The following is a 15231-nucleotide window of genomic DNA, read 5'->3' on the forward strand; positions in this document are numbered from 1 at the left end:
TAATTTCCTTTTAAACTAAGCGTTTCAAGGCGTCTTATCGCAAAAACTGTCAGTTAAGTTTCGCTGTAATTATAGGAACCTTAGATGTCTGATGGAAATGAAATAAGTGCAAATGGAAGCCATATTAGCCAAGAACACAACATAAAAAATGTTAGAAACCTCCTTGATTGTATGGGTCCAATAACGCTATATCCTAATCCAAAAGATGTATAGGCCTATTTCGACAACCCGATTCGCAACCAAAACATACTAAGAGACGTGTTGGAATTGTGATAACATATCATTTATTTCTTCAATGAAATAATTTAACACCATATTTTTTTTCAGACAAAATAATCAATCAAAAGAAATCACTTTAAAGAAAACTAAACGATGGCAACAATATGACGAAACATCCCCTCAATTTACCCCTTGCTACCTAAGTCTGGTTTAAGATGTGATTAAAAATTGGCCAGCAGTAAACAAATACAATATAATCAAATGCTAATACATAGAAGATAAGTATAGATCATTGACAGCAAAAATATAATTCTAAATCAAGGATAAAATATGAAATGTACACAGATTGTTGTAAGACTCCCTCATCAATGAGCAAAATAAGCCTTTAAATAAATCATATTTCAACCTTCGATTCACAAATAAACAACTCTGTTTCTCGCATTTTTAATTCCTTGTTCAAACATAATACGACGATCGACATTCGTATGGTTATCTTTTTACTTAAGCTTAACTTCCAATTGAGTATACAGTCGTAGTGATATTCTTTGATATATTTTCTCATGCTTTACTGAAAGCATCCATAATCTTTGGCATTCCAATCTGATAGTGTTCATCTGTTTCTTACTTAGTTCTCAGTAGTCTGAGCCTTTTCTTTATAGAGGGCATCATAATATATATGAAACCAATTAAAATCAAAACCAAAGTTAAAAGTTTGGTTTTATGCGACATACAAGAACAAAACGTTTCATTGTTTTTTTGTATCATGTATGGTAAGTTTTATTAACCATAGAAGAAATTCAGGTACTTAGAGCATATTACTCTTTCGAATTCAATGGTAGTCTGACACAGGCACCGCTTGTCAAACAAAAATAATGACAAAAAACATACTGTAACATGTTTCATTCATTCGTCTTAGTTAAAGAGTTTTTTAAAGCCTTAAACGGAGAACTGTATTTTTTTTATATCATGCCATTTATTTCATATTAGAACAAGAACTCTATAACATGACTTAAAACGTCAAAAATATCGAGAAAATAGAACAATAAACAGAAACACTAATAGATGTAATGAAGGGCCTTTGTGTTGAAATGATACGATTTACACAAACATTTTTTTTAAACATAATGATTAAGCTTGGAACTTTTATAAGAACGTGTTGACCCAGGCATATATGACAACGTCGATATATCGGCGACATGGTCGCATCTGTTGCGCTGCCGATGAAATGTCACAACGACATGTCGCCGACGGATCGTAGGTGTCACACAAGCTAAATCATAACACATTGACCAAGTTTTTACAACCGATCAGGACGCGATATTGTCCAGCATTGCCTGGAACACACTCTATGTTGGATCTTGCAGGTTTTGAACTCCGACTTGCTTGAACTCGTTTTAGAACATGCTATAAAATCAGGCACACAGTTTTCCACGTAACAACCTGAAATAGAATGATTGTCATAGGTTACAAATATATTACTCTAAAAATAATCTGGTTGAAATACAGATCTAAATGTTCAGTTTCGTGTTTTTCCGACATATTACTTCTGTTGTCATCGATGATCTCACGATATTCTTAAATTGCATTGAAGCAAAGATTGGCCCAAAGCGTGCCTTTCTTTCAAATTCAAGACAACCCATCAAAACACTGTTAAAAGAACAAGAAAAATACAATCTAATGCTTAACGATGAACATCTTACAATTCTGCACATGAAGGTGGTCGAAAAAAAACCCGATAAAGTGTGTAAAGGGTTCTACTTGCTCATAACGGAAACCTCTGTAATTATGTTTTGAATTTTCTCGAGAAGACAGGTTGCTAGCACGGTATAATATGGCTCTTTCGTTTGCTTTGCACAATTACCTTAACTCAATAAATGCGGTTAAAAGGTTAAAAGATAAAATAAAAAAGTTCAGCTTTTATAACCACGTTTAGCATTCCAAGACTGTTAATGGTTTTGAGCACCTCATTATTTTCTTTTGTTCTGAGCATGTTTTTAAATAATAAGCATTTATACCGATTGTGTTTTTCTACAATCTACAAATAATACAAATTAATGTATATGAGAAGTGTTTTACGTCTTAATGTATTACATTTAAAAATCATTAAAAGCAATTAGAGATTCTTCTGTACCTGCTTTATTCCAATGCTTGTGCTAACTTGTAAGAATTGCCGATTAACATTTTGAATGAATTTATTTGTACAATTTCATACTATATCAATGACAATTTGCAAAAGCAAATAACAATAGATCTCCATTTGACAAAAATTCAAAAATGTTTCACGACTCTAACTGCCTTGAATATTAGACGAAATGTCAAATGTCAGTGTTGAACAGATTATGGACAGAAAGAGAGTAACATGCTGACGCAAACACAATTATAATCATATAGATCTGCATTATATTCAGACGCCCACTTACAGAAGTTGAACACTTTGTGTCGGACACCTAAACCTAGCTCCCATACTTATGAGAGTACCCCAACATCCGAAACATTTCTTTCAAAAGTACAAGCCGTTGAAATAGTGTTGTCTGCAATAAGTGACACCAGATCTAACACATTGACGTCAAACCTCGTGTTGCTTGGAGGGATAATAATTATATTCCAAACTCATGCTAATGACCAAATAACTATCCCAAGGGCTTGAACATCTGAAATTCGCCCATGGCTCTTTTCTGGGCATTATGTTTTGCTGATTGACAAAGATATAGACTTACTGTATAGGCTTGCCGAACTATCTTCCCTTTGATTGTCTTCTATTGTATCACCTGAAGGTAAAAAATGAAATATTGTCTTTAAGCAACGAATCAAGGTAAATAGGTACACAATACACAATACCTTACAAACACAACCGTGGCAGTTGTAGGGTTACACAGACCTAAGTCTGACCTTTTATTAGTGAGTCGTTGAATCATACTTATTATTCCACAATTACAAAATATCAGCCTTTTATGTTGATTTCGTCAAAGTTGTATTTGATCTTTTAATTGTTGTAAATTTCATAAGAAGTGAGCAAACATTAAAATACAGGTAATCTATAAAATTGAACGTTCTTTTAAGGAATCGCTGAAAGATTGTTATCTTATATCCTTGTTTTATCCATTTCAGATGAAAGGGTTTCACAAAGACCTGTAAGCCACTATATACCAAACAATGTATTCTGTCAAAGTTTCCTCAATGTATACTGCATGTCATTGTTAGTTTTGATTAACCCATTTAAGAACAGAAGTATGTCTTTATTTTTTTCTGTCCTACATGGTCAGCAAGAATGCTGGTAGATAGACATGTACTTTTACAGTACTTTTACATTAATTCAGATGCCGAGTTAAGCGTGTCATTTCATTGAGTGTATACAAATTACTTGACGATTAAGTACTTGAGTATATACAATTTTGGTTATAATTTAGTACCTTATCAAGCAGAAAGAAGGTAGACGTGTTTGTGTGGGAGTCAGAGTGATTATTAGCAATGGAGCATACCCGAAGAAAAATTTGAGAATCTGTGATAGAAGGCAGGCAATGGACCTGTTTATTGAACCTTGTAACTTCTTTATATTTGAATGAGATTAACCTGCGAAAAAGACCAGAAATCCTTTCGAATGAACCACATAAAGCATCGCCTAAAATATCAGAATATAAATGCGTTCGTATTTTTATTTCTCAATGAAACATCCTCAAAGAGTAATACACCAGACACAATTCCAAAAAGTAGTGTTGAGTTATATGGGAATAAAATAAAGATTCGAGAAGGCTATTATGATACAATATCACGTTCGGAAACAATATTTTGATGAACTAGATTTTTAAAAGTTTAAGTTCAAGCACATTATCGCAACGACAATGGAAATTGTAAACCTTTAACCCTACTAACCTAATCTATTTCATAACTGATGGTCGCAATCTTTCGAACTAGAGTGGGAATGATTCAGACTAATAGACAAGTTTACATGACCAATTTGTGTCGATCAGGCCGTAAAAATTCTACATCGGTCTATCGATAAACTTATAAGACCTAACGTTATTAAAAATAAATTGACAATTTGAAGATAAACATGGCATTTAAAATAAAGACAATGAGTTATCTGTACTTTGCCAAATGTTGCATCTGGGTATTCCTGAAATCATTAAGAGAATGTTAAATCTTTTTTATCTCTTAGATGATCGGGTTATTTTCTAATTTCCCAAATGTGACTGGCCTATAATAAAAATCTGCATGCATGTAAAGTGCATTTGGTGAAATTGACAAAGCCAATCTAAAGAAACAGAAAAAAAAGGTATCTCTCGTTGACATCTTCAATACCCCAATCAATTTCAGATCAAAACTGAAATCCCCAATTAACTTCAAGTGAAGGTCAACTGTTAAAACCTTATACTTTTTTAAATAGCAAAATCCCAAAATATTTTAGTCTAATATATACATTATTCATGCATTATGTATCTACGGATCAATATTAAGAAATTATGGGTTAAATGCGTCTCAGACTGGCCCGAAATAAGTTTTTGATTTTCTTAATTAAGATTTAATGATTTTTCTTTAAAGCAATTATCTGCAATTTTTAAAGTTATCATCGATATATTAAATTGAAAACGTCTAAAACACAACTAATTAAATATTGTAATTCAATTAAACACAATATGCTTAATTTGAAATGCTTCATTAGTTTATTTTTAATTTTAACTTCTAATTATGCATTTTAATAACTTGAAATAACTTTTAATTATCATTGAATTAATATACATTAATTAATGCAACGTTATGAAGTATAATTGTCTGGAATAGAGTGATTTAAAACGTTTACTGAACAGAGCATTCCATTCCATTCATTAAAAATTGTTGAAAATCTGTTTGTCTATAGGATCATTAATCTATTTTAGTCCTTGCTTTGAAATTATTTTTGAACTTATTTTCAATTTTCAAGTCTATTGCTTGTGATAGATACGAGATGACTTAGAAAGACGATAAAACACGGTGGAAGATTAGGGAAGGATTTGTTATCACCGTTTCTTTCTGGCGGATTATCCCTTGTATAATCTTGTTTACAACAATTATTTCAGTAAAGTTCCTATTAAAATCGTTTCAAATCCAATGTAAAATTCGATACAGAAATATTCTATTCTGATTTACTTGGTTGGAATGAACACGTGAGTGTGTGTGTTTGGGATGGGGAGGGGGTATTATACATTTTACCACAAAACGCCCTCGAAAGCCGTTTACCAAATGGAAAGAAACAAAACAGGAAGGAAGGAGTTTTAATTGTTATGGACTGGTTTACAGTGAACCATCAAACAAGACTAGTGTTTATGAAATAAATGGAATGAGTTTATACGATTAAACAGTGAACAACCACATTGAAGAAGTTTTCAAATACAATTTTTGACATGGTTGTAGAAAATAACCAAAATGGAAGAGGTTTTACAAGTCAAGTTATGTTATGGTTTTCCATTCACGACTACTTAAAGGTTTTACAAGAGCAGTTCTGATATGGTTTATCACTCACAATTAATAAAAGGTTTTACATGACAAGTTATGATATGGTTTACCACTCACAACAAATAAAAGGTTTTACAAGAGTAGTTCTGATATGGTTTATCACTCACAATTAATAAAAGGTTTTACATGACAAGTTATGATATGTTTTACCACTGATAACTAATAAATAAGATGTATTACAAGACGAAGTTGTGACGTGGTTGTAGCACAAAATGACAAAAATGACAAAAAAGAGATTTTTAACACGTTTGATAATACAATACTAAATGATGAAAGATTTGTAGTGTATCAAAGTAAAAGAGGAGGCGGAAGAGGATGAGACAGATGTGAGCGTTACAGATTAAGCAACTCTGTCTAAAGAGATAATTAGATTCGTTGATGAACTTACCTTGCTGTGATATATTATTAAAATCGTCTACAGATTTTTTACTCCACCAAGCTGAAAATAGAAAATTATTGAAGTGAGTAAAATGTTAAAATTATAGGTAAACGATCTTCTGTTTTCAGACGACTCTGATAGGGCTGAATTACTAGCCTAGAAGCCAATATTTTAGGGAGTGGAGGATGCCTAATAATCTGTTATGTCACGTCAATCTCCTACTGTATCATCACCCAACACAAAAGAAACCCCAGTGTTTTGCCAACTGTCCAAAATCACTTCGTTTTGAAGAACAGTGTTAACACCTCGTATTTTCTATCTCGTGGATTGGTTATGTATATAAATTTACTTGCAACACTTGTGATCTCATGATGGGATCATGATCTTCCTTAATTTTGAGTAATATTGGATTTGATGACCCTTCCTCAGAATGGCTTTTTTACAATAATTACTGAAACTGTCAAAACCCAAAACAGGCATATGACTGGAAAAGTCCCGAAACATATTAATCTTGACGTCATTTAGTCACAGAAATAAACATGAATGCAGTTTTGTAAAATGTATAATCCATTTATAACTATATCACAGAATTAACCATAGGCGGTCTTTCACTTGTGTTTTATTTTAAGGCATGTTTGCTCCAGACTGTCATCTGAGAAAACATTATAAAAATACTATACGAATGATTTAAAGCGCAATTCTATTTGACCAAATTAGTTCGAAACCTTTCAGGCGGGCTCAAGGCGACTTGCGATTCTAAGCATCCCATCGGACCTGTCTCAGAGCGAAATGCTGATTGATCGACTACTAGCAACGGTCAACTAGATTGTATAGCAGATTACGAGTTCAGATCCAATTTCAGCTTTTGGCAACCGCGATTCAGCAAATTTCTCTGGTAAGACTAAATAAGCGTTAGTTTAGATTCTCTAACATTCTGCCAGATGCTATTTGTATGTTTAGGCATATTGATCTGGTTGTATCTCATGATGTTGATCTATATAGTAGTGGCGGGTGTCGCGCGCGAAGCAGACCATGCTTACGCTTTTCGAAAAACCTGATGGTACCTCTCTTTGGCGGAGTCTATTACTATAATATTTTTACTCTTGATTTTGCCATGGTTTGGACGAGATTTTTAATTCTATTAATCATTGAAAATCCAAGTGCTCCCTGATCAGTCCAGTGTGGTTATCCTTACGCCTCCTACCATCCCGATTGCGCGTCTGTTAGAAGCTAGTAAAAGACAACAGGGTTCTGACTATGTAAAAAGATTCGAAATCAAAGACTTGATTCTTCTCTGTGATTCTCTTTGGTAACTGACATTGACAGTGTTGTCTTCCATGAAAAAAGTCAAAACAACGAAAGACAAAGTTTTGTGATATATATTGTAATAGAATCACGCAGTTTATTCTAATACGGGATACCGCCCTTACATTATTTAAATTTTAAAGAAGGACCTCGAGGATAGCTACCAAGACGTCTTTTAGAAAATATTCGATTCGTATGAACAATTCGGACAGTTCGGGAATTCGGAATTTTACACCACCGATATAATACGGAAGTAAAAAGACTTGAATTTGATTTTCCATCTTTTTGATAAAGGATCATTTATCTGCTAGTGCAGAAAGTCAAACGCTTGGCAAAGTGATACCCTCAGATCTTTCACCACAGTTAATAATGTTGAATGGAATAATCTTTCACCACAGTTAATAATGTTGAATGGAATAATAAACTGAAGATACTTTTCTTGTCTGAGACAACTGCTTTTGAAAAATATAACCTTTTACTCGTTTCAAGTGATAACTTCATTATTTATCTAATCACGATAGATCTCTATGAACATTTCATGCCGAATATCACGCTTGATGGAATCCCAGGAGCCGTTTCGTACCTTTTGATGCTTGTCCTTTCGGTTAATGATTGTAAAATGATATGGGATTGGTCTCCTGACAATAAACCAACTCTATATCTATTAAATCTGAACAGACTTGGATGAACAAATCAATCTTATAAATAAATTATACACGGTAATATACTAAAGGTAGCTCCCCGTCTTCAAGATCTTTTGTTTGAGATAAGTGGTTATCGCTAAATCTTGGCAAATATTATCTTAAAAATTTTCTTTTCACAGATTGATCAAAGCATCAAGTCATACAGTTTGACGTAGACTAATATTTTATTTATAGGAGATAAATGTTAAAAGTGTCATATCGTGCATATATATATAGCTCTACCCTTTTTTCCAGAATCAATTAAGTTGAAAAAAATCAGGGTCTTTGAACATAACTCTTAAGGAATTTTCCTGTAGATGTTGTAGAACCAGATGTCGGATTTCAGTTATGAAAGGTGGTACGCATAACTGAAATTGAGTCCTCTCATCTGGCGAATGGGAAGAATCAATTTTCGATATCAGCTTTATCAGAGGAAAATAAATTACAGAACAATATATTCCCATTGAATATCCCAATGGATACACGATAAGTACATCGAGTACAAGTTATATACTGGCTATTTGAAATTCCAAGTGGAATGTTTGGACATTATATCTTTCAGTAAAACGTGACTTCAAACTGCGTTTGTAACCCGGAAACCAGTAACTAAAATCACAGTTGTTACATCAATAAACTATTATAAACTCACTAATTATATCACAATCTAATAACAAACTTACAATTTCTTTTGTCGAGGTTATCCAGCCAATAGTTATCGTCTAATGGTGATAAAGAACGTGCAAATGATAAACCTGAAATAGAGATAAGAAACATAAATATATAAACATCGGCGTTAATTGGTTAATATTAAATACACGTTACGTTACAAAGTTACATAGTTTTCACTGAAAGCGATCACGGGCTCGATTGTGAATGGTCGAGAACGTGCAATATCAAATTTTCAAGCTTCAAAATGTGGAAATAGAGAATTTGGCTTCTACTAGCTTTAAAATATACACTTATGCAGCTTTATTAAAATAAGCAGCTTTCCTATATAGAATTTGGACTACGTTTTAGCGATTTTGTTCGTGACTAACCACGCTAAAAAATGACACAACTTCATAAAAGTGAGTTCCTTCACAGTAATCACACTTTATAATAGAGTATTAGGACCTTGGTGTTGAACATTTTGGTTAACATAATCCGGGGCAGATGCAGAGTATGGGCCTTAATAGTATACGAATAAAGTTGACAATTGCATTGAGAGAAGAAAGTCACTATTATACAATGAGAGAAGCTCTGTAAAAGTTAGAGAAAGATTTTGCGGGACAATCGGCAGCATTTTGAACATCAAACTTTTAAAACAAGGATCAAAATTAACGAAAATATTTGCATAAATCTTGGCATAATGTCTTCGAGATTCTCAAAATACAGCGTATATATCTCGATAAACTAAACTTCCTGTAAAGATCTGTTATTCGACTTAAGTTAAGGAAATTCCGGTGTTGATCTGCACTATTTAGATTTAAGCTTGTTGACTTCCGGTTTAGATCTGTTACTAAACGCGAAGTCAGGATGTAGATTAATCGAGCTTTTAAAAACGTACTTTTCACAAATTATAAGCTACTCTTTATGTCTTCTCGATAGATGTAATCATAGACTAGGTTGTCATCAAAATCTATTAAGTATTTTCTGTTTAAATTTGAGAAAATATAGTTCCAAAACTTTTAACAGAAGATAATGTCCAAAATATATCCTTGTAACCAATCAAACAACAACTATTGGGACCATTTCAAGACATGTATTTCAGGGGTTACAAGCACTGTTAGAAATACTTTCGCAGAAATGCAGCCATTGAGCAAGTATTAATTTTTTGAAAATATCTGCATGGAAATTTGTGACAAATCTCTACATTGGTTTGAACTGTTAAATTTGTTTTCGTTTAGTAAAGAAAACATATGATTTTTCATGAAAAATTTCCAATAATGAGTCAATCTCGAATGAACAAAAAGTTTAAAATGCAATTTAATTTCTATTTTTAATAAAAGAATGCGAATCTTTATTGACAGAAAAAGAGAAAAATGTAATGAAACACTTCAATCGAACACACTGTATTAAGCAAACATATGTCAAGAAGATTTAATAGTGTGATTTGAGCTATACAGAAATTTCACTCTTGCATCTAGAAACAGAAGAAAAATGAAAACGGACAGATAAGATTATATTCAAGGTAAATTAAACCTTGATGATATTAAAGTCCTTCAAACTGTTCTGTCGGAATTTTTTTTTTGAGTCTTAAATATATGTTAATAGACAGAAGCACTAGAAATGTACGAAAATCGCAAAATTCCTTCAAAAATATCTCAAACTAGGAATTTCTTTACCTATTTCTATAGATGTCTTTTCTATATATGACAGTATCTCAAGAAAAGACGAGACTTTCAAACGCTGACAATTCTGGACATTCATTGATTTGAAGGCCCAAATTTCGACGATGAGCTGTGAACACTATTATCGATTAGCTCATAAAATGGCCTGATTATCAGAATACTGACACGTATAACTTTAGCTCGGAACGCTTTGTAGGAGAATATAGGAGTAGGAACGAACTATTTGAACTGGAAGGGAGGATGTGACGCATTTAAATTTCATCGAAGGTAGTTATCTTATAATAATGAAAGTTATACCTAAGGGTAAAACACTGCTAAACGATGTTTTAAGTATTCCTTCATAACTGAAAGATGCCTGCATGTAGCTTTTGATTAATAAGTAAATGAGACAATTATTAGAAGGTTTCTTGTCATGACAAATCTTTGTCTCGAAGGTATATCAGCGGCTGTTTTTATTTCCCACTTACTCACGTCATTGGAATAAGTTCATTGTACACTGTACTTCGGGAAGTCATATTTTCATTTTGAAATTTTATCACAATCACAAAACGTGAACAAAACGTGAACCGATTGATTTGAAGAATTTTGTTCAGAAATCACAACAAGAACCTTTCCAAGTTGATCTTTGTTATTTCTGCATCATTTTTTTTTTATTTCATATTGATAAACAATCTTATTGTCGGTTTATTGTCCTAATCGAGCAACAAGACGCCGAAAAGGTGCAATGAAAATGACAGAGATCGAAATCGCCGTTCAAACATTCAATCGGGTATCAGTCAGATATAGTGTCAAACATATCCACTCCAAGAATGTTAACAGAATGTTAAATTTACATAAGAAACCCTCTTCTAGGTAGACAATGATCCAACAACCATCGGCATGACCGACCATACGACTTCAGTTTGAAATAAACTTTCAAGAGAATCGCTCGTGACTAATGCCATTTTAAAACGTTTCCAGACGATGATTTTCTACTAATGGTACATTTGAAGCTAATATTTGTAAATTAGTAGAACATTTTGGGGATGTGACCTTACATAGTTCTACTCGGTGAAGTTATTTCGACTCACTTAAATAATTGAGGCAGTCATTACTTCCTGTTTAAACTTCTTGCATTTCAAAGGGACATTTTCTTTTTCTAGCTGATTGTTAATATTTAATAATCTCGAAGCGAAATGATGTTATTTTTTCATAATTTTGTAATGAATATGAAATTAGCTGTACAGACTCAAATTGGCTAAAATACTGAGCAAAGTCTTAAGGCGTATCTAGAAATTGCGAAACTACACGTTTAACGATAGAAATGAAAATGAAATGAATGGAGTTTTACGTCCACGTTTAACGATAGTTAAGAGTCGATCAATTCATAAGCCTTATAGAAAGAATACCCACTTATCACTCACACTGCATTCATCATCCAATGTGATTATATAAAATAATAAGGATATATAGTAACGAGATTACAGAAGCTTAACTCTTCATGATTTTTACATACTCTATATTTCTTCTCAATAAAATCGTAACATATGGTTTATATATAATTGAAGATTCTCTGCTCTTCGTTCGTGAGATTCTTTTTTTTTTGGGCAAATTTTGATTCCGAGGACATTCCCACTAATTTCAAATTTCAGATTAAATCAGAATAATCAGTCCATTGAATCTAGAGTAACGAGGACAGACAGACGACAAGCAAGTTACATATTCAACAATCAACAGTGACCTCCTTTTAAACGTCTTGTATCTGTCAATGACGTTTCACTGACCCGTATAGAATGGACGCTCAGTTTAAATTGAAATTTGTGTGATTGACATGCATAGCGTGCCGATGGCTTAAAAATGGCGGGAATAGTGTCATCACCGTCTGATGGAGGTTTGAATTAACATCTTGTAGCGACAACTAAATATACAAACATTTAATGAAGTCAATTCTATGTGTTGGCACGAATCGAGAATATTCTAAGAAGACTTATGGATAAAAAGGAAATGGTAAATTATCTAGGTTGATTGTGCTCAATTAACGAACGTTTGTGTCTTGTAGATTTGGTACACCTAAAGGACTTACAAATTCTAACACCGTGTGTTCTGATATGATGCTCAGATGATTTTACAATCCTGTCTTCTATTGCTTTTGAAGTTATGAAACAGAGCTTAGCACTTTACAAAATGCCAAAGAGGGGAAGGTTGGTGATAGAAGGGCATGTTGCTTTAATTAAGACGAAATCCCAAGATTTTAGGATATAGGGTGGTTGGGTTTTATACTGCACAGTTGTTCATGTAGGGAGCAAGTACACAATTTTCTTATCTCGTACCTATGTAATTTCTAGAATTCTGATTGGATAATATTTTGCTGTCTGAAAAGCTAGAGTTCTTACTATTGTTCACGCTCTTATAGTTTGATATTAATGACAAGTCCAAGATCGTCTGCTTCTTTTGTATGTCATATGCCTAGAAAAAAATTCAAACTGCAATCATGAACATTAAACATATGAACTAGGCTACTGATAAAAAAAAATTGTAGTTGGTTTGTGATTGTTGCGCACCAACATTTTGTGTAGATTCTTCAGCATTAAATATTTCTTTTCGATGATACTCAAAGCTCTTAAAATTACAATCTTTTTTGAGTCATATAAAAATGTATATTGTTTTAACTTGCTTTATGCTGTTTCTATTTATCGAAATGTTTTGTTTCGCTTCAAGTATTGAAAATGGACTCAATTTTTGCTGCAAAAATTTGGATGACGTATCACATATCCAATAGCAATGTTTACACTGTAGTTGGTGAATAGGTAAAATGAATAGAACATCCTTTCGTGCCATCTTTGACCGTGCTTAAAGAATGAAAAATTTCTGTTTTGTTTTTAATCTCCCATTGAATTCATATCTCTTAAACTAGTTCCTGTTCTTTGAAGTAATCAAATATTCACGAAGTTGAAAAAGTTAAGATTTATTTCCGTTGAAAATCATTTATACAATAAAATAAAAACACAAAATGACAAGAACTTATGTTTTTAAGCTTTTCGTGAAATGTGGCGTGTGAATTTATTGAACAAATGACTGTAGTCCAAAAAGAATGTTAACATTTGAAACGTTAAATCAAATAGATTTTGACGTGTATAGTTTGATTTGTAAGCACATTAACATTTGAAAGATAATATTAATTTTCCTATGAAGGATGTTCATGGAATACTTGTAATTTTCAGAGTAGACCTGTTATTGTTAAGCAGACTTAATAATGGACACATCTTGTAATTAGAGACTCAAATCTCATCTCAGTCTCTAATAATCTACGCTAAAATACCAATAGTTTTTTTTTTGTCGTTGACAGTGGAGTTTGTATCATGTTATGTCACAAAAACGTTGATAATGTCAACAGAATTTGAGTATTCATATTTTACGACCCATGATTATGGAAATATGATAAAGGCAGAAGGTAGACGTGTTTGCAATCATGCCAATTCTCGTGATATTAGATTATCAAAAGAGGGGGGTCGGTCAGAGTCCAGAAGCCAATGGATTTAAGAATTCGTACAACTGATTCATAACTGATATAATTATTTCAGGGTTTCAGAATTTCGTTCAATGTCTCGATTAGAATACTGACAGAGGCCTAATAACAGGAAAAGGGGTAAATAATTGCAAATTTGTCTTACTTCCGGTGGATGTATAGATTAGTTATTTTTCCCTTAGAATCACAGTTTGATTAAAGAAGTTTACTGCACAACAATAGGTACCAATAAACATGGAAACGAGGATGAATAATTTCTTAGATATTTGTTCCAGACTTCAAATTTCATAGAAAAAAAAACCCTTCGAAGGATCTTAACCGTGCACAACTTTTTGCGCAAAGAGGCTGTGTTGTCTAATCCGAATGACTTAACGTTCAGTTCCTCTGACCTGCATGATAGTGGCAGAGAATGCCTGCACAACTACATCTGGAGTTGGCAAGACATAGATGTTCTCGGTTAAATCACAACATAATACTTTTATATGAAGTTGCTATATGCTAGTACCGATGGTAAGACAAGACAAAACACCTATAGACATCCATCGGTGCAGTTAAAAAAAACAGGATTCAAATTATCATCACTAGCTCAATGTGATGAAGATAACGTACCATGCCATAGCACTCCATACATACATTCCTGGTATAAAGTGCATTGAACAATAATTTTGACTCAAAGATCTCAAAACATTGGAATCAAAACATGAACTATTTAACATGTACTTGATAAGATCAAAAAAAAAAAAATCCATCGAGACAAACAACCGCCTCGCATCTCAACAATAAAACTCTATTAACATCCCTAATTGTTAAATGTATCAACTAACAAAATTAAGCTTATTCTGAATCGGTGAATCAAAGGCTCTTAACACCTAAATTGGTCAATAAAACCCAAACGATTTATAAACGTTAGTTCCATAGTTCCATTAATGATTGTTAACACGCAACCTTAGTATAGATATCTTTCTTTAATACAAGTCATCACATATAGCTTGAAAACTTAAACCAAAATACTATGTTTGATTTAAAGTAGTGCCAACTCCAAGTACTGTAGCACTATTATCGTTGATTTTTATAACTGTACAAAACATACGGACGGAAAACAATTTAAATTAAGTGGAAAATCTCACGTTTTGAGATCGGGATCCTGTACGATAACATCATTTACAAAATCAGACCACATGATAAGTAATTGATTTAGCATGATCAATTTTGGTGATCCTTTTTGAAACTTTCATTTCTTTAGCCTTTATCACTTCCTCAAAATGTAAACCCAATAGAATACATACATATACATGTACAGATTAATTTCATTTGAAACGT

General features: G+C 32.8%; 1 protein-coding gene across 1 annotated transcript; it reads right to left on the reverse strand.

Moving 5' to 3' along the window:
- Nucleotides 1–1516: 1516 nt before the first annotated feature.
- Nucleotides 1517–10767, reverse strand: LOTGIDRAFT_161214 (hypothetical protein; the record flags this gene model as incomplete). Its single annotated transcript, XM_009056549.1, has 5 exons — nucleotides 1517–1659; nucleotides 2937–2987; nucleotides 6098–6148; nucleotides 8757–8828; nucleotides 10704–10767. 5 exons carry the CDS (start codon nucleotides 10765–10767, stop codon nucleotides 1517–1519), a joined length of 381 nt encoding a protein of 126 aa, XP_009054797.1.
- Between the last annotated feature and the right edge of the window lie 4464 nt (nucleotides 10768–15231).

Source organism: Lottia gigantea, assembly GCF_000327385.1.
Source record: "Lottia gigantea unplaced genomic scaffold LOTGIsca_28, whole genome shotgun sequence".
In the NCBI taxonomy this organism is placed as follows: domain Eukaryota; kingdom Metazoa; phylum Mollusca; class Gastropoda; family Lottiidae; genus Lottia; species Lottia gigantea.